The sequence below is a fragment of the Calidris pugnax genome, unplaced genomic scaffold (genome assembly GCF_001431845.1).
Source record: "Calidris pugnax isolate Ruff unplaced genomic scaffold, ASM143184v1 scaffold70, whole genome shotgun sequence".
Classification (NCBI taxonomy): Eukaryota; Metazoa; Chordata; class Aves; order Charadriiformes; family Scolopacidae; genus Calidris; species Calidris pugnax.
The window spans coordinates 9,337,114-9,364,463 of NW_015090862.1; the positions used below are offsets into that span (position 1 = coordinate 9,337,114).

A 27,350-nucleotide genomic window follows, 5' to 3' on the forward strand; every position below is an offset into this window, starting at 1 on the left:
GGCGGCCCGCCTCCCGCTGCGCCACCGCCTTCGCCCCCTCACGCCAGAGGGGCCTCTCCGGATAGGCGCCGGGCCAGGGCTCTGCTGCCCGCCCGGGACGGAGCCCGGAGCCCGCCATGGCGGCGCCGTGGCCGGTGGCCGCGTATCCGGGCATGAGCTGCTGCCGCCCCCGGGCTGTAAGTGTTGTGGCTGTGCGTGCCGGGATGGGACATTCAAAAAGCCCGGCCGCTCGCTGGGTTATGGCGGCGGCGCTCTCCGTCCTGCCCGCCCTTCGGCTGCCTCGCGCCGTGCTGCCGAGGGGTGTGCGCTGCCTCAGCCGTCAGCAAACACCATCAGCTACTCTAGCAGCAGTTTCAAAAGGCCTAAGCGGTAAGAAACACGGGCCTAAAAGCATTTGCTTTCTAGATATTTTTACACGCTAATTTTTGCCTTCAACTCGCTGAGGCAGAACCCCCGGACAGACGATCTTTGCCTCCCCTCAGCCTCCACAAGGCCCGTGCTTCTCACAGGCTCCTACAATTGACAGTATTTATTTGGACCCCAGATTTTCCTGTTGTTGGTCTACGTCCTTACAGTTTCTGATAGTCTTTTTATTTTTTTCTATGGCTACTTCTAAGTCTTTAAAAAAAAATAACATTTCTATTCTGCCAGCCTACTAACCAGGAGAAAAGTTTTACCTCAGAAAGATGTGATAATCCACACTGAGCTCTCCATGTTAACTGTGCTTTTCTCGGTCCAAGCACTTAAAAGCTCTATGAATTGAATATTAGGGGTTTTAAGATATACACCAAAATAGACAACAACAATGAGTGAGGGAGCTTGTTAACGCATTTTAAAAGCTCAGTTCCTCAAAGTAATGGCAGCCATTAATCTTGGGGGGGGGGGGGGAAACAGGGGCTGTGAGACGGCGTATGAGGGGAGCTGGCAGAACCACACACCAGGAAAAAAAAAAAAAAACAACAAGGGAAAAAAATAACGCTGTAGGGGATCGCACTGCCAATTTATTGTGCATTTTGCCGGAGAACCGGCACTGGCCCAACACGGCACTGGGGGTGACTCCAACCCCACAGGGCCGGGGGCAGTTTTTGGAAGTTTCTCTGTTGGCAGCTCAATTCTGACAGGAACGAAGGAAAAAAAAACACCCCCTAACATTCCCCTCACACGTCGCAGCGGCTTTCCTGTCACGTCTGGAGTGCGCTGGGCGAGGGGCTGAGGGCAGCAGGGCCCGCCAGGCTGCGGGGCGGCCGCCAGACGGGCCCGGGGTCTGCGCGCTGCTGCCTCAGCGGTGCCCTGCGGCGGGGCCGGGCCCGGGGCGGGGAGGAGGCCGGGCTGCCAGCCCCGCCGCCCGGAAGGACGGACGGTGTCTGTCTGTCCCGTGATCGCGGTCCAGCCGGAGCCGCCGCACCGCGCCGTTGCCCGCCTCAACAAGGGGCCGGCGGGGGGAGCTGCCATGGCGGCCGACGCCCCCGGCACCCTGCCGGTTCAGCTGGTGGAGCAGCCCAGGTGGGTGGGTCGCTCCCCTCGGCCCCGGCCCCGCAGCCGGGAGGCGGGAGCCCGCCGCCGTTCGTCCATGCAGGGGCGGGCGGGCGGTCTGCAGGCGGACCGGGGAGGCGGGCGGACAGGCGGGACGGTCTGTCCCCAGTGCGCCTCATCGGAGGGGGCGAGAGGGTTTTGACTTGGGATAGTTTTGATTCGTCTCAACACAAATGGCGCGACACTGGGATGCTGCATGGCCCCAGGAGCACCCTGGCCGCGGCCACATCGGCCTGGGCGTATTTCCGTTCCCGGCCGGCAGGCGGGCCCGGGCTGGCAGAGCGCCCCGACCCGCCAAACCCAGCTCCGGGCAGCCCCGGCCTCCCCGCTGCCGCTCCCACAGCGCCCCCGTGGCCGGAGGGGGAACAACCCATTCATCTCTCCTCCTAACGTGGGTGCTCTTCCCAGAATTGGGGGGATCCTGCTAATCCTGGCGTCCTGCTGGCTGTGAGAGAAATGCTCCCCCCGTGCCCCGCAGCACCGCGGGCCCGGCTCTGCGGTGGTTCGGCTGCGGCCTGTGCCAACGCGGGCTTTTCCCCCCCCCAGGGTCACGCTCGGTGTGTGGAAAGTGGAATACACAGTTCAAACGAACCCGTGTTAGCACTGGAGAAGTGTCATTTTTCTAAACTTTTCTTACTTGTGTGTGATGGCACGGCGTTTCGGTGTAAGTCATGTGGAAGGGACGAGCCCCCAGCATTTCCAGACTGGGATGTGTGAAGTTGTGAGGGATGCCTTTGCTGAACCCTTCTGACAGTCATCTTTGATGTAGGTGCTTAAAATGCAGCATGCGTGTTGCAACATTGAGGCCAAAGCCTGTAAATAGCCTTTCATCAGGCCTGCTTGTAAAACCCACATTAAAAAAAGAGATCAATCAGCACTCAGATAAACATGCCCCCATGACTGCTCTGTTTGTTCTTAGTCTCTTGGTACCAACGCCACTATAAAAATATCTGTGAAACAAAGCAGCATTCTAAGTACAGGCACAAAGAGGAATAAAGTTAACACCTAGAATTCTGCCAACAGATTCCCCCATGGACTATAATATCATTAATGTGATCTAGAAAAGGGATTGTACAATGAAATGGCAGAAGTTGCTTCTGGTAATTGGAAGAGTGATAAACTAGTCAATACTAGGGAAGATTGTAAGAAGGGGAATTTATGCCGGGACCTAATACAGCTTTGTTACTGGGCACCAAGATGGAAAAGTACTGAAAGATCTGTTAAAAAAAAAATCAGGACAAATAATATTTTATGGCTTTCCATCTAAAGAAATTTTACAAAACATTTGAATATATGTAGTTGGACAGTAACACAGCTTTTACAAAGAAGTACAAACTAAATAATTGACTGTGAAATTTTGTACCATCTGTTTCTCATTGCTATCTTCTTACTTACGCTTTGCGTTAACGAGGCTTCCAGTTCTAGTTTTAGACTAAATGTAGAACCACACAGGGTTCTTGTTACTGGATTCTTGTTAGTGGACTGAAAACCAAAAAAATAAATTTAATTGTCTACATGCTTTAAAGAAGCAGGGTATGCTGGTGAAATATTGTAAGTCCTATTTTAAAGCTTATTTTTCTTGTATTCTTACTGCTTTTTCATCATTTTACTCAGTTGCTTAAATTAATGAAAGTTAATGGGATAGTGTGCAAGCTGAATTGCTTTAAGATAGTTTTGAAGTGAATCACTATCAAATTTATTGTGCCTCACTATGATAATGTCTTAACCTCTTCTCAGTCTTTGTTTGCCCACTGTTCCCGTATAACACACTAAAATATCCCAACTTTGCAAACACAGGGCAGAAGCTAGATAGATACTTTTACAGTTCTAGAAAATCATGTAATATGCCAAATTTTTCTTTGTGTTGAGACTTTCAGTGGCACATCTAATTCTAATACCTCCAAATGTAACACCTGAGGAACTTTCTGGGAACTGTTGCTGTATACCTGTAGAGTAAATACTGTCTAAGAAAGTCGCAGAGATAACCTGAATAGTTATCTGTATACGCATTTGTACAGAAATGGGGTAGTGTGGAATTTGAAAAAGTCAAAACTTAAAAGAAAATGCATTTGCTCAGGCCTGGTGCGGTCAGATCTGACTCCGAAGGGTGTGCCTTTGTGTGTGTGTGTGTGAAATCCTGGTGCCACAAATGAGCTATTGGTCCACACTGCCGGATTCTTCCTCAATGGCAAACAGTTTTACAGAGCTGTGGTGTAGGAGAGGTGGGTGGAGGCCGTGGTATTTGGTTACCCCAGGCAACTGCCTTTCCTGCTTCTGTCTAGAACCCAACCTAGACAGAGGACTGAAATAAAATAAGGCCCTTTCTGTCCTTTCAAATGAACATATGCATTTCTTATTAATTAGAATATTCTAAATGGAGTGTTTTCTCTCACAATCAATGTTATGTGAAGAGCAAAAATAAGCAGCTTAATGTCACTCCTGATGTAACAGAGAATGCTGCACATACTTCAAAAAGTTCAGTCAAATTTATTTCAATAAATATTTCAGACCATGGACTTCCTCCCTTTTATGCAAATATGGGCTTTCTAAATGTTTCTAACCTGCCTTTCAGATTGCAGAAGCTGAAGGAGATGTTTATGTCAAAATTTGGATCGGCTCCCAAGTTTTATGTTCGTGCACCAGGGCGAGTCAACTTAATAGGTAAAGGAGAAAAACTGATCTGTTGTTTTATCTGCCATCATGGAGGAATAGTAGTTTAAAACATAGAATGAAAGGATGTTGGTCTTAATTTTATTCTTTTTTCAGAGAAGTTGCTTGTGATAAATGGAAAAGAGAGAATATAATACTTTACCAGGTTTTACCTCACCTCATAAACAACTGCACACTCAAATATCAGTTTTGGAAAAAAACATTTCTAGACAGTAGTGATGGTTTTGAAAATTGGAGTAACTTGCCAGTTTATGGTTGGATACCATTCTTTGAAAGGCTTTGGAAATCTAATCCAAAGCAGTTGATGAACAGTGCATCCACAAATTAAATTACTGTATTTTTTACTCTTCCATTATAATTTGAGTTACCAAATATAACCAGCCACACAGCAACACATATGATAAAGCATGAAATGTTTCTACCATCATCTCCTCTTCTTTACTCTTCCATAGAGATGTGTCCACAGAACTTAGAACAGTCAGTTGTGATTCACTGGCAGACTGGAGAGACACAATTACTTTGTATTTAGGTTAGATTTCTTTGTTCATGTTAGGATTGTGCTCTCCCTAGAGCTCAATTTTTTGTGGAATAGCCTTACACATTTGAGCAAAAGGATCCTGCAAAATAGAACTTTAAAAATTAATTAGTCCATTGTGCAATTAATGATAATTTTGATGTTGGTCTTGTGTGAACATATCATATAGATTAAATAGACAGCATATGCTAACTGGGAATTATTCCCGAGAGAGGATGTTTATTATTTACATTTTCTATTTGAAAGTTGTGTTGTATAGAACTGTATTAATGATTATTTGAATATCATTATTATCTTCTTGGGGAAAGGTCTGAAAATTTTAGGAAGAAAAAGAATAAAATTTCCACCACAAGCATTATCTAGTGGCTAATGAATCACCCACATGAGCAAAGGAAATCACATAAAGAGAAGTCATGTGCTGCCTTTATCTCTTCCAGTCATCAGTTAAATGTGATTAATTTAACTTATTTTTTTTACTGTCACAACAGGGTACAAATAATGTGGTCATTCTCATTGCTGGACAATAATTTATGTAGTGTTTTTTAAAATTTTTATAAACCAATGTTAAAACATGAAGATTTATAAACAGATGCAAGAGATAAAATCACTAAAGAAAGAACAACATTTTGTGCAGTAATAAGAAATGGAGGAAATGCACCCCAAATGAGAGTTGAGACTATAGTCACAAACCCCTCTAGAAGCCCCATTACTGCTATTTTAGAAAGAGTTATTTCAAAACGTTTTAATTGTCTGTTTATTTGGTAGGAGAACATATAGACTACTGTGGTTATGCAGTGCTCCCTATGGCTATAGAACAAGATATACTGATTGCAGTAGAACCTGTAAAAACTCAAGTGGTGCAACTGGCAAATACCAATTCTTTGTACTTGTAAGTAATTACTTTGTTTATTCACTGTTTTTATAAACCTCATTATGCAACTGCAGTACAGGTTAATTTTTCAGAGATCTGACAAACTTCTATTGCAATATAGAATTCTATTGTCTAAAATGAATGATGGAATGAAGCAGATGGAATCTCATTGACCCTGTGCTGTGCATATTAGTTTAGAGCAATAGGTTTGCTGCTTCTGTCTCCCACCTGTTTGTTCAAATTTTTCTTGTGAGGCCTCTGATTTTTCGATCTTTCTCAAAGTGCAATCCCATTTTCCTTTCTTTTAGCTCTTCTTTCTTGGTGTAATCCCCACAATTGGCAGCAGTTCAGTTTCTCCTGGAGAAGGGAGTAAAATGCTTTGTAATCAATTACTGCATATGTAAGCTAACACTCCCCTGCTCTGGAGAACCTGGGGCTGTATTTTCACAACACAACGGCTTTAGCAACAATTGTGGCTCAAAGAATGTGTATTCCCTCTCTCCCACTTCCTCCACAGCTGCTTGTTCACAGAATCATAGACTAATTTCAGTTAGAAGGGACCTTTGGAGATCCCTTGTAACCATCTTGATGGCCTTGTGCTGGACTCCCTGCAGTTTACCAATGTCTGCCTTGTATTGGGAAGCCCCAAAACTGGACACAGTATGGTCTCACAAGTGCAGGGAAAGAATCCTTTAAGCAAAGTGTATGGCAGGACAGGGACAGGAACATATTGTCAAAAGCAGGGAGTATTTAAGCACATATTCCTGCTTAAAGCTAAGTTTGTTACAAAAACAGGTTCTGAGCTGCTGCCTGCAATTAAGGCAGCTAAAAGGAATTTTTAGTTCCATGGTAAGTATAAATACTCAAATATTTTTTACTCACTTCGTGGAGTGTGTTTTCACATGGTAGCTGGCCTGAATTAAGAGTTGGCCAATATCAAAAGGCAATGGCTTGCTTCTTTTACCCCTGTCTCCCGGTCCCTGCTTCTAACATTGATCCACCCTCTGCCTTTTACCAGGTGTAGTATTTTTCTGATCTTAAGGTAAAATTCAATATTCACCCATTTTTTGCCTGGTTAATTTTCAGTCATTTTAGTGAATTGAATTGCCACGCAGTCAGCACTAAATCTAACGTGGGGACATGCAGTGGAGAACACAGGGAAAGAAAATGGAAGACAGGAGTGGGACCTTTCCCTTTCTTTAATAGCAGCCTCTGACAGGGCTTAAGCTGTATTGCAAAACCATTCTGCAAGAGGCAATAGTTTCAGAATTATATTAGCTTTGATTAGGAGAAGGTGTTATAATGGATACTAAATAAAGCAGTAACCAAAAGGTAAACATTTTTACTTGGTCTTTAAGCTTCGGCACATTACATTGCAATTGAAATGGTCTTCTCCTAAGGTACATACAGTTCCTACCAAGGCTAGAATTACAGCCTTTGAATTCAAATAGCATAAACGGTCACTACATTTTTATCTCTGCCCTGGTTTCAGTTTGAAATCATATGTTTTAAGCCATAAACCGAGAAGAGGTCTCAGAATACAGCATTAAGGATCTCTGTTTTGTTGAGACACTGTTGCTTAAAAACAAAGCTAAAACATGCCCATAATTTCATAACAAAGAAATACTTTTCAACACTTTGAATGTTGCACCACATAACAAAACTGTTGACAGTATATCTTTTTTTCCCAGCCTGTTACACTGGTAGATTTATGCCCGTGGTAAATGCATACATATAGGCCTTTGGCGACCAAGGACTAACCATAAGCCTCTGTAGAACCAGTATTTCCTATTTCATTCTTGTTTTGTGAACTGGTAAAATGTGTAACAGTTCTGTAGCCATTTTCCACCTTGATAGTTCATGTTAACTCTTTAAGAAAAATAGGACAGAAAACAGGTTGCAAGAAAAAACACCTACGTGTTTTTCATCATAAATCATCCTGACTGATTAGATGCTTTTTGTGTTATTTGGGCTAAAACAGTATTCAAAAGTTACAGTCTTTTGAAGTTCCCGATACCTCCTCTTTACATAACATCTTTGTAATTGAGAAATACGTGTACAGGGAATATCTGACATGATACTTCTCAAAATGCCTTCAGAAATACCAGGGGATGGTAATTTTACTTTTTTTTTTTTTTACAGAGGGTTCAAACAGATAAACTAACAGATTGACAAGACTATGAAATTCAGTGAGAAAGAGCCAAATTTTTCTCCCAAAAATAAGGATTAATTACTATTCAAGCAGTAAAACCACCTCAGCCTCATGGCTTTTTTTACACTACTCAAAAAATTCACCTTTTCTAATTATACAAAAGACTTTGAATGCTTATATGTAGCCTTGGAAGAGCAGCAAGCTTTCCCAAGAATCCTTTAACACAGGCTGGAACAGACAATATCAGAGTATTTTTACTTTATGACTGTTTTTCCCTGTTTTTTATTTTATTTTATTATAAAGTTCTTATCTTAAACTGCTTACCTTCCAGTAGGAGGATCAAAGGCAAGACTGAAGATTTACTGATTTAAGATAAAGCTTGGGCATTTAGGAATTGTTTTTTATAACAAATTGAATGTGTCAACAAAAAAAAAAAAATAGACTTAAGGATTCTGGGGACCTCAACAGTCCCATGTTCTGTGTTTGTGTGAATTATGTTCACATGAAACCTGCCAAATTTTTCTTTCATTTTCTGTACAAAAAGATTGCAGAAATGAACAAAATGCATTTTAAGAAGTCATTATTTTAGTTTATCTTGAGAACCAGCAAATATAATCATAGTATATTTCTTCTTGGTCATTGAAGTTTTACTTTGTCTGATTGTATAAGAAGAATTATAAAGTTTAAATATTTTAAAATGCTTTTTTTGAGGGAAAGAGGTCTTCAAATCTGCTTTTTAGTAATCAATTTTATGCATTGATTTCCATCAACCTTGCCTTTTTGTAATAATAATTTAGGATTATTGTAGAAAACAAGCATAAGCAAACACAGGATTTTTTAAAATCTTCATTACTTTTGACAAGTATTTTCTACTTTACAAGTACTTCTGTTTGGTTTTTTTAATTGAATTCAAAAGCCATAAGCAAGATGATGGGAGATTGTTCTAAGTACACATGAATCTCAAATTGGAAGAATTTACAGCTATTCTCAAACTTTGCTTGTATTATAATCACAATACTCTCAGTTCTTTTGTGTTACTCTACAAACCCCAGTGATTTCTGACACTAACTTTTTTTGATTCCTTGATGCTGCAGCGCTGATAAAGTCCTGTAAGTGGCACTATTTTGATCAGTTCAGATTGAAAGACAGCAACTTACACATTAAACTACCCATTGACATTTCTGCACTGTATTGAATGTTGAAATTGAATGTACAGCTGACAAAATGGTAATTTTAAGTTCATACTTAGTCACGTAACATTGAGGTAGGAATCGGCTGTATCGGCTGTAGACTGGCAATACAAGTGGCGTAGCTCACTACAGCGTAGCTAGCGTTAGACTTTCTGAAGAGGAGGCAGGATTGTGGGTCCATTTTTACATTGGTTGTTGGGTTCGGGGCTGTGTAACACAAAAATTGCAGCCTTTAATTGCACCAGAATAAAGTGAACTTTTCAGCCTTCATTTGAAGACAACTATATTACTGTAAAGATGCTTTATATTAGTATAACCGTTTCTCCATAGGTAACAGAATGATCTGCCAACAAAAACACCTTCACACTGGTATTCATTTCAGGTATTAACTAGCGATATTATTTTGGATAAAAATAAAACCAGCACATTGCTAACCTACATAGTTTACAGATACAGACTGGGACTAGCGTTAAGAATGGAAAATTCAGTCCTCTTAGAAGTTGCAGACTGTCTGCTGCTGTATAGCTTCTTGAAAGGTTTTTTTATTCCCATTAAACCTAAGTATTTCCAGGGAGTTCAGCTGCCTCCGTTCATATCATTTGGCAGACCTTGCCTTACAAAACACAGCTTAGCCTGCAACTTTTGAATAATTTTTTTTAGCTTTTCTTGATAATCTCAGTACCTTTCCTCTTTCTGTGTTGGGCATCTGCTGTAATGACATCAGGTAGATGGTGGTTATTGGGCATTCAACAGTACAGACTTCTAAACAACAATGCATGCTCTTCTCAGGCCCCTGCACAGCACTCCAGGGCCATTTTGACAACATCTTATCTGTAGCATTGGTTTTTTTAGGAACGGTCAGGCTTACCATTATTATTATTTTGAAATGAACATGGATTAGGAAAACAATTATCTGAATTATCCTGGAGGAAACAGATAAATTATTTTAAACTAACTTATTTTAATAATATCTTTTAAAAGACATAATATAATTTTGCAGCATTAGGCCTGTTTTAGTGAAGTGCCATTCAGAGCAAAGGTAATGAAGACTAATTCCTCAGCAGGGATTACCAGCAAGCCTGAAGTGTATTTGTCTCTATTCTAGGTTTGACAGATATGATTATTTAGATTTTCACTTCTCTGTAACCAAGAGAACATATATACATGATAGAAGGCATACTGTCTTAATTAAGGATGCCAAAGGCAGTTTAATTTCCAAATTTATTTAATGAATTCTATAACTGCAAAAATTCTTATGCTTCTAGCTAAAATATCCGTACAGAATTGATTAATAAAAAAGATCTGTACAAAAAGCCCCAAAAAACATTGCACTGAAAAAAATTAACATTGAAATGTTTTTGTTCATCAGCAGGTGGCACTAATAAGCCATGGTTTTTCAGACTAAATTTACTGACAAGTTACAGCCTCAAGGTTTTTCTGTTTTTGCAGGGATTTCAGTACTAGTGTTAATAACATTCAGATTAACAAAACCAAACCTCAGTGGCATAACTACTTCCTGTGTGGACTGAAGGGTATTCAGGTAAGCCAAATCCATTTTACTTATGGAATTAACGTAGAGGTAAAATACGACAAGTATCTCCTCACCCTCAAAATACTTCCCTGCATTCTATAGCTTTTCTTGACATACAGTTAAGTATTTTGGTGTTAAAATTTCAAGAGGAGATATGAGTGGGTTTGTTTTCAAATGTTTGCAGAGCACTGTTTTCATTTTTCTTCCATAAGTTGCAATAGCAAATAATTACTTATTTAGTAAAGTCATGATCAAACTTATTATCAAGATGACATTTCTGTATTTTGAAGTTAAAAAGAATGCTTTCCAATGGAATAATCTAATGAAAATTTGCTTTTAGAAAGGTTTGGAGGCTTGTCTGCCAGAACACTAAGGTCATATTTTAATCCTTTTCTTCCTATGGAAACATTTAAAAAACATTAATTTCCATTAATGTAGGAAACCTACAACTTGTGCACAAGAACTAAGTGAAGCTGACTTACGCAGTAGGCAAAACAAAACATAAAAAGTAAGCGATCAGCGTACAGAAGAAATATTCCAGTAAGAACCATTACTTATCCAGATTTTCAGCGTGTGGAATTTGAATGGGATTTTCAAAATTTCCCGAGTTAAGAATGCAGCTATGCAGGAAACGGCTCACTTACAGTAAAGGCAGGAACACTGAACAGACAGACATTTTCATGTCTGCTCATCTGAGCTTTATCTTCTCCTTTGTGAGCGAGCCTGTCTCCAGACGGAATTGAAGACCGAACTGCTTGTGAAACCAAGTGCTGCTGATCGTCAGCATTGTGCTGGGAGGCAGCCCGAGCTCACAATTGAGGCTTCCTATAAATCTCACCTGCTGTTTGCAGGTGATTCATGGCCTTCTGAGGAAAAGACGTGGTGACTTCTCAGCTGATGTCAACCCAGTGATGTTTCTGGAAGGGCAGATGGGATAAACAGTGATAGCTAGGTCAGAAACAGGTCATCACAGCCAGCCCAAATTATGGGTAAAGTACTTTTTGAAGTTAGCCTCAGGATAGCCATCTAGATTACCCCAGAGGGTGATCCAATAGATAAGGACCGCAGACAGCCAACAAAGCCTGCCTCAAACCTGCCACCTGAGTCTTCAAAATGCAGTATTTGGAACAATCAGTGTCCCAGATAACTTTATTACAATCCGCAGTTCCTAAAAAGACCCCTGCCTCTATGTTTAGACCTCAATAAATTACTTATGTTTGCAGTAACGTGAGTATTTTCAATTTTGTATTGCTCAGTAACACAGGCATTTAAATTGCATTGACTGTAGAGATATAGATTAGGTTTCTTTACAATATATCCTTTCTTATATTAAGGTTAGCATGACCAATTGACTTTATTTATTTTGCAGTCTGCTACTGAGATTTGTTTTCTAAGGACAAGCTTTTATACTTGAAGGTTAATTTGCAAAGCAGGTTTGCAGACTCTAGCCCTGGCAGAAAATAAGCATAAATGTTACAGACTTAAGAAAGGCTGAAATACAAATACTCAGAGGGTCCAGCGGGATAATCTGTTTATATTAAGTTGAACATGCTATCCTTTTGGGACAGAACTATTGCAGAACTTGGCAAAGTCCATTTTCATTTTTGAAACTGAAGTACGTTTTCTATTTAAACATCGCGTGATAAGTTTGCAAGTCTGATTCACATTCAAGACAATCCAGAAACTGTGGATCAGTTTCTGGTTACTCAAGCATTTTCTGTTTTTGGACAAGCCTGTCTAGTGTTCTTCATGAAGGGGCATGGGCAGCAATAGTACTTCAGGTATGAATTGCCTTATATTTCTAGAAAGGGAAACTTAAAATAATTTGAAGTGATGGTAGAATCACTAACGGAGGCTCTTTGAGTTTGCTGATCTCTACCGTTGGTATTTATGGTTGAAGTTGTGTCAGGAAAAGTAGTAGAAATCTTTTGAAGGTGGGCATTCCTTTATGGAAATGCTGCCTTTTTTTCTGATGATTGACATTGTAACATAGTTTACTGACTTATAAACCTGTATCAGAATGTAGCTATTCATATACGTTCAGTGATTTTTTAATAAGTACTGCATGTTTATTTCAAACTAACAACACAGAGAAATTTACATTAAAGTGATTATGAATAAAAAAGACAAAGCAACTGAAGAGTATAATTAAAAGATCATGTACATGAGATTTATGACTTCTGGATTAAATGTAGTATCTGTGATATCTGTCATGTATATAGAAATATTTTAAACCTTATTCTAAAAATAGCATGACAGAGAACATCACTGCTGGTAGGTCTGTCTTTGTGCCTCCTGAAGCATAGCGTCTTTCAAGTACCATTGTGGTTTTCTCAGTGTGAGTCCTGCGAGTGCTCCAGGAGGTAGGAGTATCTGGCTTTGAATACAGCTGCATGGCTACCAGTTCTCCATCAGCGTGATGTGGCTCCCTAATACCACGTGCCAGCATTAGAAGTAAAAGCATAACGTGGACCTTAAGCTCTTCAGGATGCCATAAGTGAGAAGCTGTGAAGAAAAGGGGAAAAGTAGGGTACAAAATTATTGGTAACCTCTGGTACTGTCACCACAGCAGCTCAGAGCAGAGCCAGTTGCTGCAAAACCCACCCACGAAGCTTGGTAAATTCTTGGGCGTTTAGCCCATACTAAATTCTGCTTGGGGTACAGTTCTGTCAGCTCATATATGTTTGTGTACAGGAATTGCCGACATACCTTTGGCTGAAGCCCTACCATTGGCTTTGTTCTTAAGGAATAGAATGAAATTTTTGCTTAATTTCGGAGATACCAGAAGCAGGTCCTTGGTTCCAGCAACTCAGCAGAAAGATTCTCTTTCTAAGTATCAGATAATTGCAAGCCTGAGCCTGTCTGTACTTGAAACTGAGATTGTTTATTTTTTCATTGTTAGGAACATTTTGGTCTTAATAACCCAACTGGAATGAATTGTCTGCTAGATGGAACCATCCCTCCAAGTTCTGGTCTTTCTAGCTCCAGTGCTTTGGTGTGCTGTGCAGGACTCGTGACACTAAGAGCTAATGGAAAAACCCTCTCTAAGGTAATTTACTGTAAAACACGAGAGTGTCAGCAGTAAAATTCTACTTAAAATTAAATATTGTTAATGCCTGTAAACATTAAAAACACGATACAATTGTTTTTGCAAAGAGTTGTTGGATATAAACTTAAGATATTGCACAATTGAGCAAACATCTTTGGCCAAATTTTGGCAGGATTTGAATTTGGCAAGAAAACAGGCTTACATTAAAGCTGAAAAAAGGAGCATTATTGTAAGCCTGTATTTTGGCCAACCATCAGGTCCATGCCTGGACCAGATGTGCTATCTGCAGGCCAGGACTGAGGATATATGTACTGAAGCATGTGGACCACACCCCCGAGGCCTTTACCCTCTCCCTGAATGACTTTTCATGGCTTTAACAGCAGAGCATCTGTTGGAGGCCTGTGGAACAATTTCTTGATAAATTATATAATCAGCACAAAGTAGAGGTAAAATTCTTCCATCTGAGTCTCCTTATTTTCTTCACAGTTCTTTTGGAATGAACATATTTACAATCCAAAATGTATTCCTTACTTTTTAAACAAACATTAGTCTAAAACCAAACCCCAAGTATGTGACCTGTTAGCAGTACAACTGTTAGTAGGATTTGGCTCATGTAATACAAATTTCTGGAGGAGTCATGGTCCTTGAAGGTGCCATATGGGAATGAAATTCTCTCCAGTAAAAATGTCTGGTTAAGTGAAACTAGGATCTTAAATTAGAACATTGTCAGGAAGAGAAAAGAGCAGATCTAAATGTGACTGTTCTGCATATTTTTGTCTATTGTCTAAAGCAGACATTCCCAAGTTGTGGTACAAAGCCAACTTAAAGTGGTACGTGATGATGGCAGCTGTTAACTGTGCTTGTACACAAGCACTTATCTGAGCCACGAAGTAAACAGACCCACACGGAAGGTTTTGCTGATCAGTTGTCACTTGCTTCTCTATTACAGAGCTGCAGCAGCCGCTCAGCAGCAAGTGCTCTGTCCCACATTGTGCAGCTCACAGTGCTTGCTCCAGGAAGGTGTTGAGCAGGGTTAAGGCAGCAAGAAGCAGGATTGGTGGGGCAGGGTGGCTTTGTTACGTAGAAGGATGTGGCGTGTCACCCTGCTTTGTGCAGGTGTGATGTACTGTCAAAAGGTAAGGAAGGGATTGGACGCTTAACAGAGTCTGGTTTGTGAAGTGAGACATGTAGTGCAATGGTAGATGAGAACATGGAACTGAGGATCCCACTTTGATCCTTTTGACTTTGCAGGAAGAGAGTTGAAGGTGACAGACATTTGTACGTGGCCTGGCAAGAAGCTTCTGGGTTTGCATAGATGGTCTTATCACAGGTCAGCACCATCTCTGATGGTGGTAACCGAATGAGCTAAGCTTGGGAACTACTGATCAAAATCAATGGAGTGCATATGTTCAGAAATTGGGTATCTACAAAATCCATAAAACTGACAGAAGTCAGAAAGCCCGAATTTTACTAGGTAGCAGAAATCTGTGTCTGGAAAACCAGAAGCCAGGTTTTCATTATTCCAAGAAATACTGAACAGTTTTCTTCAGAGAATAAATGATACAGCGTGTATCTTGAGCTGAATTTACACATGGCTTGGGAGTACTGGCCGGCATTATGCCAGACCTGTTCTAAAGAAAGGTGCAAAACTCCTTTTGGCATTTTCATAGAAACTTGTGGAGGAACAAAAGAAAGACAGAGACTCCACTCAATGTCTTCCCTTCTCCTCATGTGTCCTGTTCAATCAACCCAAAATCTCTTCTGGCTGGTTGGAAAATGTGCTGAAAGTTAATCTTGTGTCTCAAATACAGTCGAGCAAACACAAGAGACACAATTGCACATTTTTGTCAGGAAATCCTGCTGTCTGCAGCCAAGTATTTTGCACTTGTGATGAAAAATGAGCAATTAATGTACAGATGAGAATTCCCAATAGCCAACACAGGAGCACAGTTCGGAACGTACCCAAGGTTTTGTCTTCTTGCATAGACCAAGACACCTGGTTGTGGTGGTTAAGACAGAGGATGACAGCTCTGAAGACCAATTACTTTTGTCCAGGCTCTAAATTCCCCCAACTCTTACAGGACAGGAATAAAGCAAGTGTTCTTGACTAATTTATGATTTAGCATTAGAGACCTCTTATATCTAGCTAAATCCAGATTCTCTGTTGCACTGAATTTATGCTTAGCCTCGCAGAACTGCCTTGTATAAGGCAGAGCTAGTCTGAGTATAAATTAGAGCAATCTAGGCGTGTGAGCCCTCAGAAGTATAAAAAGTGCTCTGGCCACTTCTTTCCAGCTCCTAATGCATCCTGTGCTGGTGTCAAATGGTATCTGTGCAGGATCCAGTAATGCTGGCTGTGTATCAGCTGGGAGCTCCCCCATAGCAGGGGAATTCTTAGCTGACCAGAAATAGGGGCTTTCCAGATCCTTTCTACTAGAAAGCAAACCAGGACCTTGCATTTTTAGGGCTCTGGATATTTATGCGTTTGTTTATTTTTAAGGAAGAAATATCGCTTTACCTCTCCCTTCCATCTTTTTTTTTTTCCAAATGCCTAAGAGTTGCGAAAGCTGTAACTGGTAGTATTTATACATAACGATATTTGGTTATGGTGGTAATTTCATGAGAAAAGAGTCACTTTTTGCCCCTCATTAGTCTGATGGACTTTACAAAATCTTAATTGGATGGTCTGTAGCAGCAGGACAGAAACTTTTGGCTTTGGAATCAAATTTGGCTGAATTGTAGGGCTTCTGTAGCCAAAGTTATGAAAAATTGACCTTTTACTGAATGGAACATTTATCTGTTTTGTGTCTGTGAAACTATTTTTATGAGAATATTTGAGTTATATGCTCTTTTTCCTGATAAATGTAAGCTTAAAATAGTAGCTGCAGAGTAAAAATTGTTGAAATTTAGAGCTTTTATGAGATAACACTTCCAGTGTGAAGCTTGGGCCTATGAGATTAAGAGCCAAAAAAAAAAAGAAATGAAAAATGCTGTAAAAGTGTGGCTAGAGTTTCATGGTGGCTTACTTTAAAAATAGCACTTTTTTGACGCTGAAAACAAAATCAGAAAAAAAAAATATGCTCTCACTAATTATTGTGTGTAGCACTCTGCAATAGGGCATTGTTTTAGTCTGCATACAATATTTTTTTAAAAAAACCCATCACACACATACACAATAGTTTAGGGAAAATACCAGTCCAAGACAATCCAGCCAGATGTGCAGTGCTAACCAGTTGCAGCAGTGCAATAGCATTCAAGTAACAAGATGGAAAATTTAGAATGCGATCTTAAAAAGAAACCATTTTTCTCCCCCAAACAGGATACCAGTCTAAGACTGTCTTGGCATCACTCAAAGAAGAGCAATGCTCAGTATTAGCTTTTGATTTTAAAGTGATTTTTATTTTACTGTTACAAAATCAATCTTTTGTACAACTTTTCGTCAGGAGAAGATACTTTTTGTAAAGGAAATAGAATAATGCTCTAAATTGTCCCAGCATTGTGTTTCATGGTAGGAATTAATGAGTACAGAAAATCACTTAGTACTTTTGAATAACTAGATTTACTTGAAAGATGTGATGATAGTGTTGCTGTCCAAATGTTAAATCTTGTGGTACTAAGTTCTGTTCAGCCACCCTAATATTTTTTCTGTTGCTCAAGACCAGGCAGCTGTGAACATACTTATTGGGAAAAATAGATCAAAAGCGAATTAGGTTTATGTAATTTAATGTGAAATGTTGAGCATGGGAAGTTGAATTATATTTGGCTCTATCTAGACAGAGAAAAATCTAAGCCAGAGGGAATGATAAATAAAGGAGCTAAATCTAATCTGTAATGGCACAGTGTCCATTGGCTTCAGTTCTCTCAGACTATGGCTCAGATGAATTTGAGTGTGGGATTTTCAAAACATTAAACATTGTCCTGTGTTTAAACAGTTACAATACCTGGTAATATCATTGATTTCAGTGGGAGGATAGGTCAACTGGAATCCTTTCTACTTTGTTTCTGAAGCCTCTATATAATAAGGAAAGGGCTTTAATTGAATACTTCACCACTTCCTAATAATTTTTCTGATATGCACTAGGGCTTTAATATCTAGCTATCTGGCAAGAAAATATCTGAGTATTCATATTGGTAGTGTAACTTTGAGTTGCCTTATGTGTGGTTATTCTAGATGGAGACATTTCTTATAATAAGAAAATTAATAATGTGTGGTAATAGTACTGGTTAGGATTATTTTATATTACTGCTGCATAAAAAATGTTTGATAGGCTATTGATATGAGAAACTCAAATTGCTTACACAAAAATGGTACATAGATATTGTATTTTAAAGTACTGTTAATATTAAGAAATGTTAATCAAAGTTCCTTTCTCCCTTTGGAATTAAAAAACAGAGATCTTTAACTTGTTAAGTTGAACTATGTGTGTTTGTAATCAAGGGGAAACAGAGAGTACTTTGGAGCAGTGGTAATCAAAGGCCGTAATCTCTCATCAACCAAATTGATAACCTTCTATTTGAGCATGTTAGAGGGCAGACGAAGTCAAGCTAAGATTGCTGTGCTTATGAGGACATCCAGATACTATCTGACAAATATTTTCCCATTTCGGGAAAAAGTAAGCATAATTACCTTGCAAAACATATATGAAGTTTAGCTAATTGGGATTTTGTGTGCAAACTGGAAGCAGATGGTAACTTTCAGCAGTCTATTCCCAGTCAAGACCAGATATTAAAAATAAGGACATTCCTAGTAGGAAAATTAACCTCAAAATTTGGGCATCATTTTATACATTATAAAATGAAACATAGTGCCTTATATTTCAGAAGTTATTTTCATATTTATATACATAGGTATAAAACATGCACATATTGGAAAAAAAAAATCACCATCTAACTAGACTTTAAATATGCCTTAAGTGATAGAGAATGTTTTCTTCTTACTGTAAAATACTTGTCTTTATCTATAAATGTTTCTTCTTTTTCAGTCCTCTGTGCTGTGACCAAACCCTCTAGAATTTCATAGAAAATCTACACTAACTTTGCCATAAAATGGTCATTATTTGTTGTAAGGGGAAGCAGCAGGCTGGCACTTCAGGTTAAACTGGCCAAAATGTTAATGAATGTGCATTGGGGAACCATTAAGGTCTCTGTAGAGAGAGTAAGTGTACGCACAGGACTTTTGGCTCAGCAGATATTTGAATACTCCAGTTACTTAAATTTGCATGCTGAAGAGACTCTTGGAGCACTGAAAATTACAGTCTAACAATAACTCATTAATGAATGTATTTTCTTCATGGAGCTTCCCTTTATGAACAATAAAATTAAAAACAGGAAGGAAACTGTTTTTTGATTTTAAGGATTAGCTATCACTGCTCCTGCATTGTTATATATAGAAAATCTAGCACATTTAACTTTGGCTGAAATGAACGTATATAAAACCATTGAGACAGCTGTAATTTAATGCTATCATTTTATAGAGAAGGTTGCTTTCTTTTGTCTGCTGTCATTCTGGATTTGTATATATCAAGTTTCTGGGTAATGTAGGGTGAGCTGTTCCAAAAAAATACTAAGCAACACTAATTCTGTTTTACTAACAAATTTTTGCCTGTCTCCTACTCACTAATTGTCTTACTCTTTTAAGGGGTTTAATCTTACACAAGTTTACTTCTTTAAAGGTCCATGTGAGATTGAAAGGGATTGATCACTGGTGTGGAACATATTGACAGTGACAGTTATATAGGGACAAATTCTGTCACAGTTTACATACTGTCCAGACCCGTTGCATGAGTGAAAACCCGAGCAGTTGGCCCTTGGCCTCTCTGTGAGCAAGGGGACTATTAAAAGTTAAACTCCCTTATCTGTTCTCACTCAGATAATTCTTTAAGTTTCTATTTTTAGGAATTTTTTTTATAAGTAAGTGATCATCTGTTCACTTTCATTATTCATCAGTTAGCTAAATACTTTTGTACATTTAGGCCTTCATGTTTGTTGTCAATAACATCAAACTGAGAGAAACTATTTATTTTAAATGATGACACAACAGAGAATCAAATGAGCTGTATTGTGTGGTTCATAATTTATCATGCTGTTGAAGTATCAGGATATATATGGCCAAATATAACATAATATTGGATTGTGCCTGGAAACAGTCAGAAAAATATTCTTTTATCAGTTCTTCACCTTTTTTGAAAGACCAGAAATACTCAGTTGAAAGTCAAACCCTGAATTTTAGGTGTTTTATATTGAAAGATAAACAAGCAGAGAAAAATGCATGATAGTGAAAAGTATCATTTTACCGAAACTCCACTTTTTCCATTAAAAATCCCAAACAAGGTAACATGATGCACAGCTATTGATGAGTTCTTATTACAAGAAATCTTTCCATCTAGAGTAACTACACGTAAGGCAACTAATAATAAAAAATCAAAACCCTTCTTTGTCAGACTAAATTATATCTCCACTAATATAATTTCCCAGGTCAGACTTTCTGCGTGCTGGATAGGAAATCTTGTGGCTCAAAGATAAAACAGTTTTAAGTGGTAGTAATTTCTTTCTTTGTAACCCAAGATTGACTTGCTCCTTATCAGGGAGAATGTTAAATTGTTTCAAACAAAAAGCAGAGGTAGTTAGTAGAGCTCTTAGATCAAAGGCTGGCCTAGGTCTGCACATGGGGGCCAGTTGCCTCGTAGACAAACTGGTAAGCACTGCCTCCTGCAATAGGATACGTTCTGAACAGACTTCAGAATTAAGCTTCTGAAAAGGAACAGCCTGAAAAAAATACATTTTGCACATTGTTAGTTTTAGATTTTTCCAAACACTCCAACTAAAGTTGTCTAAAACCTGAGCTCAGTTTTGAAATCCTTGAGAGACAGCAGCTTCCTTAAATAGATTATTACTTCACATATATTTCTTAATGTTTAATTGCTTATTAGGCAAGTGAGTGAATTTTACGTGCTGAGATTCTGCTCCTAATGATGTTGCTTTGTATTGTTTTAATTGTGGATATTCTAATTTAATATGTTGTATTTTTTTTTGTTGAATAAACAACAAAAATGTTAAACTTAATATATCACGTAAGTCAGCGATACTAAACATCTCCCATGGAAGCACAGCCAACCTGGCACACGTACTTGCCAGCAGATGTAAAAGCACTGTTTGCCTTTGTATGTATCATATCGGGGCTGGCATTCAAAAGCTGCAATATTTAGCGTTTCTTGACAGATCACCGGGGAGGCTTCAAGGTTTAACTCACCTCCCAGCTACTACTGCTGTCATGTCCTGCTCTTCCATCTCCCGGCTTTGGAGGCTGAACAGACCGATTGCACAAAATAGCTCAGGGTATTGCTAGACAAACTTGAGAGACTTAAGTTTCCATCCCAGCTTCCCTGATTACTGTCGCTCATCTTTACAGACCTCACTACAGTCAGCAAAAGGGACCGGTTGGCTTCAGCCATGCCACTGCAAAGCAGGTTTGAACAAAGGGACTTTGCAGAGGAGCAGCTGATGTGGTCACACAATCTCTCGTGTTGACTGTGGTGCCAGCACAGTAACCTGAGTGAAAAAGGTGGAATAGTACTGCTAAACTGGTTGAGGTTGCATTACCATATAGCTATGTCAATGCTATTTAATACACATTTTATGTGGCTCATTTGCCATATGAAAATAGCAAAAGATACAGTGAAATTTTCTCTAAGGTAGTCTAAGAAAAGCTGTAAGTCCACCTCTCTCATTTCTTACCAACCAAGATAGTTAAACCAAAAACGGTTCAGTGAAAAATCACACGGGTGATCAAAGGTACAGGATGACCTCCATAAAAGTAAGCTAGGACTCTTTGGGAAAAGGCACTTGGAGGAAGTGACAGGGGTCCATAAAATGATGAACGTAATTGATGGAGTGGATAGGAATCAATTGTTCAATGCCCTTCACACTACAAGAGCTAGAAGGTATTAAATGAAGCCATTCAGGTGCATGTTAATAATCAACAAAAGGAGATGGTTCTTCACCTGGCAAGTTGCAGAAGTCCTTGTTACTGGATGCCCTACATGTTAAAATTTTGAATATGTTAAAAGGGAGTCTGAACAAATTCATATATAAAAAATCCATTGTTGGTTACTGAGTGTGCAGAGTTCACATTCAGCTCAGGAAGCTCTTTATCAAAAAATAATGTTCTGGGGAAATACCATCTATACTTGGCTTTTGGTCCATACTAAGAGCATACTTTCAGGTAGAAGATACAGAACTAGAACTGGCATTGGTTTGACCCACAAATGTTGCTTTTATGTTAATATATTCTGTATTTTTATTCTGACCCAGGTCTTTTAATGAATTCTAGCTAGCTGTCAAGCTCTTACGTACTCATGGGCATTATATGGGCTTCCCTTCCTAGCTAGGGTTTTGGGGTTTTGTTTTTTGTTTTGCTTTTTGTGTGTGGCAAAATCAAAGGAAACATCTCCAGATTTTTGAGCTTTACTTTCTAATGACTGTGTTAAATGTATCCCTTTGCTTGTTCAGGAATGTAGGTGACAGCTTAGGACTTAGTGTGCATGATAGTTATTATTCACAAACGATGACCTAGTCTAGCCAGTCCTGTTGGAACAAATTCCTAGAACAATAATACAGAAATTCAGAGAGCAGTGGCATATGTGGATCACAGGACAGTTGGGAGAAGGAGATTTTTGATTCATCTGATGAAGTAATTTTTTTCTAGAGTCATAATGCTACTCTGAAGACCAATTTTTACTTTGATTTTAGTATCTTTTTGTTCCAGTTTTCATTACCATTCTCTTATAAAGATTTAAAACCCACCCTGCAAAGGTTTTTCTGAGATGATATTATTTAGAGAAGTAAGCCACAATACTGGAAATAGGGAGGTTTTTGAATTCTCATTTCAGCTTTGTGACTGATTCACATGACTTTGAACAAATCATGTAAATATCTGCACTGTCTCTGAATTGAAGATAACAGCAGCCTTATAGGAATGCTTTTAAAGTAAAGTATGTAAAATTCTATGAAGACTTAAATTATGATTTATTAATGTTTTTGAAATACTTCTCTAGGGATGGAAAAACCATGCTAATGAGCCTTGGGTGCAAAGAACTAGTTATGTTTTGTACTGGCTGTAAGTGATCAGTGTATGGATCAGAATAAATGGGATGGCAGTGTAGTGTATGTGCAGATGGGGTTTATTCGTTCTGCATATTTCTGAGGGTGCTTCATGAAGAACAAATGACTCCTTTCACCTAGCTCTACAAGAATGCCTGAAAACTCAATCGGGGAGACACTGTTTATTTCAGATGCGTTGCAGTTGTACTTTGAGCCTGCCATGGCTGGTCCCCTCTGGGGACCCACCTGCCTGGAGGTGATGCTGTGGTGTAGCCTGGGGTGTGGTTCCGGATTCTCTGCAGGAACTGCAGTGCAGGCAGGGGGGAGGTGGTGGTGTTCAGATATACATTTGAGATGTTGCTAAATTGTGCAGTGAAATCTGGGATCTGAGAAGCTCCGTATTTTACAGGTGAGACATACGCTACAGAGAGACATAAATAGCAGATGATTCAAACAGTCCCTGCCCTAAAGAGCTTCTGAGCATTGCAAGTTGAACGGAAACAAGGCATTGCTCTGAGACAGAGAAAAGTTATTTGCTTTTATTACATGGTTCTATTACATGGTATTTCATGGTTTTCCTTAGAGATATTTTCTGTGGAAGCCTAGTCAGAGAACTTGTGTAGCAGAATGTGTTTTTTTCAATTTCTAGTAATGAAGTCACACATATTTATAGCATTATCATCTAAGGATCCTAAGTAGCAATTACTCATTGCAAAGAGGGGGAAGATACTTCTCATTTTATTGAGGAAACGGAGCCATGATGAATTAAGGGGACTTTCCCTGAATCACAAGAAGCTTTATGTGGAGCTAGAAATTGGGCGCAGACCTCCTGACGTTCAGTTCACTGTGTCAGTCATATGACCACTCTTTTCCAAGTATCAAATATGCTCTCCAGTTTAGTCTTCACATTAGTTTCCAACGCTACAGTTCAGTTCCTCTGAACTTTGCCCTTTCACTCATTTTAGCAAAAAGGCAAACATTCGCCCATTTGTCTCAGTAGTAAGTAGAAACTGCTTTCTATACAGATGACGATTTCCTCTCCATTCACATGCTTCTCATCCTAGTATTAGAAGGCCAGCTTGTGTCAGCAAGGGCCTGTTTAAATTAGAAACCAAATAATGTTTCAGGGATGCCTTGGGCTGTCTTGTGGAGAGGGTTCTTCTCAACCCTTGCCAGTTACTACTTGGTGGTCCTGCCAATCCTTGCTGAGTTTCAAAACAAAAGTTGCTCAAGCTGGAGCAGCGCTGTTAGCCCCGCATACGCAGCTGGACAGCTGGTGAGCTGGGACGAAGCAAGGCCCAGTGCTTAACCAGGCACAATTCACTAGACCATGTAAAGGGACAGGGGAGTGGCACTGTCCTAATTGTTAACATTCCTCCTCTGCAAGACTTCTCCTGATATTTATTTAATAAGCCCAGTCTCATAAAGTCTAAATGATTTAAGCAATCAAGCGGTAGCTGATGTGTATATGGAGATGACACGCAGCAAGACTAAGTGAAGGGTGAAATGCTTAATTTCTGACTTTGCAAAGCTGCTTCTGGCAATTGCAGATTGGCAGAATGGGAAATAATACCTCGGGCAGCTGCGCCCAAGGGCAGAACATACATTGTGAGTACCTCAGGAGCTGTACTTCAGGCCAGGTTTGCACAGCCACAGTTCCTATGTAAGTGTGCATGACCAGTGTGCTGGCATGGCCTTTCCAGCCAGTGTAGAGAAGCTTCTGTTGCTGCCAGTGAGTGATGTCCATGAACTCTGGTCTGATGTTTCATGCCAGTGGCTACAAAAATCAGGGATGTGGTGTTGCTCTGTTCTCAGAGGGGTGAAAGGCAGGTTCAGCAGAACTGGCTGAAACATGCTGGCTTTTCCACATCCCAAAACAGATGTTTGTAAATAGGCACGTCTTCACACGTAGAAAGGAGTGAGCATCTAGAGACTACTGTGTGTGGAGGTTTGCTGTTTCTTTTCTGTGGAGCTGTTGCTCAGATTTTGGCATTAAATGGGAAAAAAAAGCATCATTACATTCATCAGCATTTCATTCAGAATCATTTCCAACTAGTAGTGGAGCAAGGCACGTGGATGTTAAACTTTCTTTGATGGGATGAAGAGGTCTAAGACTCAAACTGGAAATGGGATTACTTGGAGTGGGTGTGGGACAAGGGAGGAAAACCGAAATTTGAAAAACCTGATCTTCAGCAAAATTCAGGCACTGGGAGATGGCTCTTGTTGAAAAGAAAGAATACCAAAATGTGTGATTTTCCTATGCTTTCTCAAGAAAAATAAAAGAAGTGTTATCTCTATTTCAGCTCATTGAAACACACAAAGGAAAGGCAGTACAGAAAAGGAGAGTATTTTTGCTGATTGTACTTTCTATGTTCTCTCACTTATGGTCTTTTTCTTGTGAGTGGTCATTTACCATGTTTGATTCAAAGAGATCCAGTCTGCATAGTTTAGAGTAACTTTGTTGATGTTCTTCTGATAACTTCTGCTTATCAGCCTAAGGCTTATTGGCCATAACTGCGTTGTGAGCTGAGTCAATTGGTTGTTAGTGCACTGGCAAACAGTTCAGCCTGATTACCTTGATCTAAGCACCAATTTTACAGCTTTGTCTGTGGTGCCATTACAGAAATTGAGCGAGCAAGCAGGAAGGCACCCTGCACATACCTCTCTTTTAGGATGGTGATTTACTGCCTCTATCTGCTGCCTTTTACAGCTGTGTGCTGGCTAATGTCCCTGCCTTGCTGGGGAGCTTGTTTCAGTCCTGTGGTGCTCCATCCTTAGTGTGGAATCTGAATCTGACTTTGCCACCAGGCTGAAAATCAGGCTGCGGCTTTTCTGAAGTTCTTTTCCCATCTTCCCTGTAGGTTACCTTGTGCTTAGAAAAGCAAACCAGTAGGGGTCATAGTGGGTGGACACAGATGCTTTCCTTTTTACCTACTTCTTTTTGACTAGATTTTGTTCTTCGACCATTCTGCAAGGCTTCTCTTGTGTTTTGTTTTGACTTGGTCTGATGGCTGAAAGCTTTACGGTAAATTATTATTTTTGACAGTTATGATAGTGATATTCCACCCTCCTCTAATATCCTCTGACCTGCAGGTATCAGAATGCACAAAGATATGCCTAAAATGTCATAAAAGAATGTAAATCACATATAGTTACAAATGAGTTCAGATAAACAATGTAAGCGGAGTACAGTGTCTCAAGGAGAAATGACAAGCACCACTGAGTATTTACAGTGAGAAGGGGTTTCTGAGTTACGTTCAATACATAATTTCTGATCATGGAGTCTGCATTGAAATAGTATAAAGTAACAATTTGCCATTTTTCTGTAAACTGTAAGCTATATATGCATTCTGTAACATGCATATATAGATAAATTCAACTAACAAATCAGCGAAATACTGGCTATTGGGATGGAGGGGTGTGAGGTGAATGAGGAAGGTGGGAGGAGGTCAGCTACAGGAGTTAAGCATCTAAACAAGGATACTCTGAAAAGCATCTGGCAATGGTGGGTCCAGTCAAGGCTGAACAGCTGATTCTTTTTTGCTTCAGAACAAAAGGAAGAAGGGGCCATGTGGCATCCTGGTGTACACTACTTAGTGTGTGAGAGACAATGGTTTCAGAGCTCTATCATTATCTCCTTTGTTTTCTCACTAGTTCATATGAAAGCACTATGAAAGTATTATATTTAACCTTGGCTGAAGGTTCACAAGTTAATGGTTTTTTTCAGGTGGAACTTGCAGAAATTTGCACAAAGAGCGAACGTTACGTTGGCACAGAAGGTGGAGGAATGGACCAGTCGATCTCTTTTCTGGCAGAAGAAGGAACTGTACGTGGTTCTTTGTAACATGAACTAACAATGTAATATTAATTTATGTAAAGAAAAAATATCTTCATTTGTATCTAGCAGAAAGATAAGAAACTGGAATACCTAAGTAAGCAGTATGAGCACCATTGGTATGCAAATGAAACAGGAATTATATGTCCAAGAGTCTGACGAGTTTGAAGGAGTAAGATGATGAAAATGAGAAATGGCAAAAAAGAGCAAAGAAAAGACATGGGGAAAGATGTACTTTAGAAGAGCATCAGGTTGCACACTATTTGGCTAATTCATCGCTGAACTTAGAATGTTTCCCATATAATGAAATCTGAATGGTCGGTATGCCTTGTATTCAGTGCAAATGGGATAATTATTAGAAAAATGCTTTCTTGAAACTTCTTATAACCAAACAGTTCTAGGAAGTTTTGCCAGGTTCAGTTACCAAGACAATGGAGATTATTTTTTTTCCCCAGTTTTGCTAATTCCAGACAATTCTGTGGCTAGATTCTGATGTAAAAGGCATTTAGCTGTCCTAAACATGGTGACAGAAGGTGGACTAGCAGTGATAAACAGGACCTGCCAAGTTATGCATGGCTGCTTGCAGGGGAATTTACAGTGGAGTTCACCCACTGTCCCAGAAGGTGCACAGGACGGCGAATGTTCAAACCTAAAACCTACCAAAATACTTCTATTGCAAATAATGTAGCATTTCATGACAACCTTTACATTGCTTATGATTGTGATGTAACATGTCTACAGCTTTTGTTCTTTAATGTCATATCTTGGATGAGCTTATACAGAAAATAAGCTATTTCTCAGAATTACACCACGTTTAATTCCATCATGAGACACGTAGTTTCAATTTCACATCACCTATACCTACTCTACACCTTTCCTTCACAC

General features: G+C 39.5%; 1 protein-coding gene across 2 annotated transcripts in view; it reads left to right on the top strand.

Annotated features, from left to right (window-relative positions):
- The first annotated feature begins 84 nt into the window (after positions 1 to 84).
- Positions 85 to 27,350, top strand: part of GALK2 (galactokinase 2) — a 51,217-nt gene continuing 23,951 nt past the window's right edge. Inside the window, exons 1-6 of one of the 2 annotated variants that reach the window (XM_014944518.1) lie at positions 85 to 369; positions 4,106 to 4,194; positions 5,504 to 5,627; positions 10,401 to 10,491; positions 13,385 to 13,531; positions 26,358 to 26,456. In XM_014944518.1, coding sequence (XP_014800004.1) covers positions 4,125 to 4,194; positions 5,504 to 5,627; positions 10,401 to 10,491; positions 13,385 to 13,531; positions 26,358 to 26,456 — 531 coding nt within the window. In that variant the 5' untranslated portion in view covers positions 85 to 369; positions 4,106 to 4,124. Of the gene's footprint in view, positions 370 to 1,331; positions 1,504 to 4,105; positions 4,195 to 5,503; positions 5,628 to 10,400; positions 10,492 to 13,384; positions 13,532 to 26,357; positions 26,457 to 27,350 lie in introns of those variants that run through there. The other variant, XM_014944519.1, reaches the window with a different exon arrangement.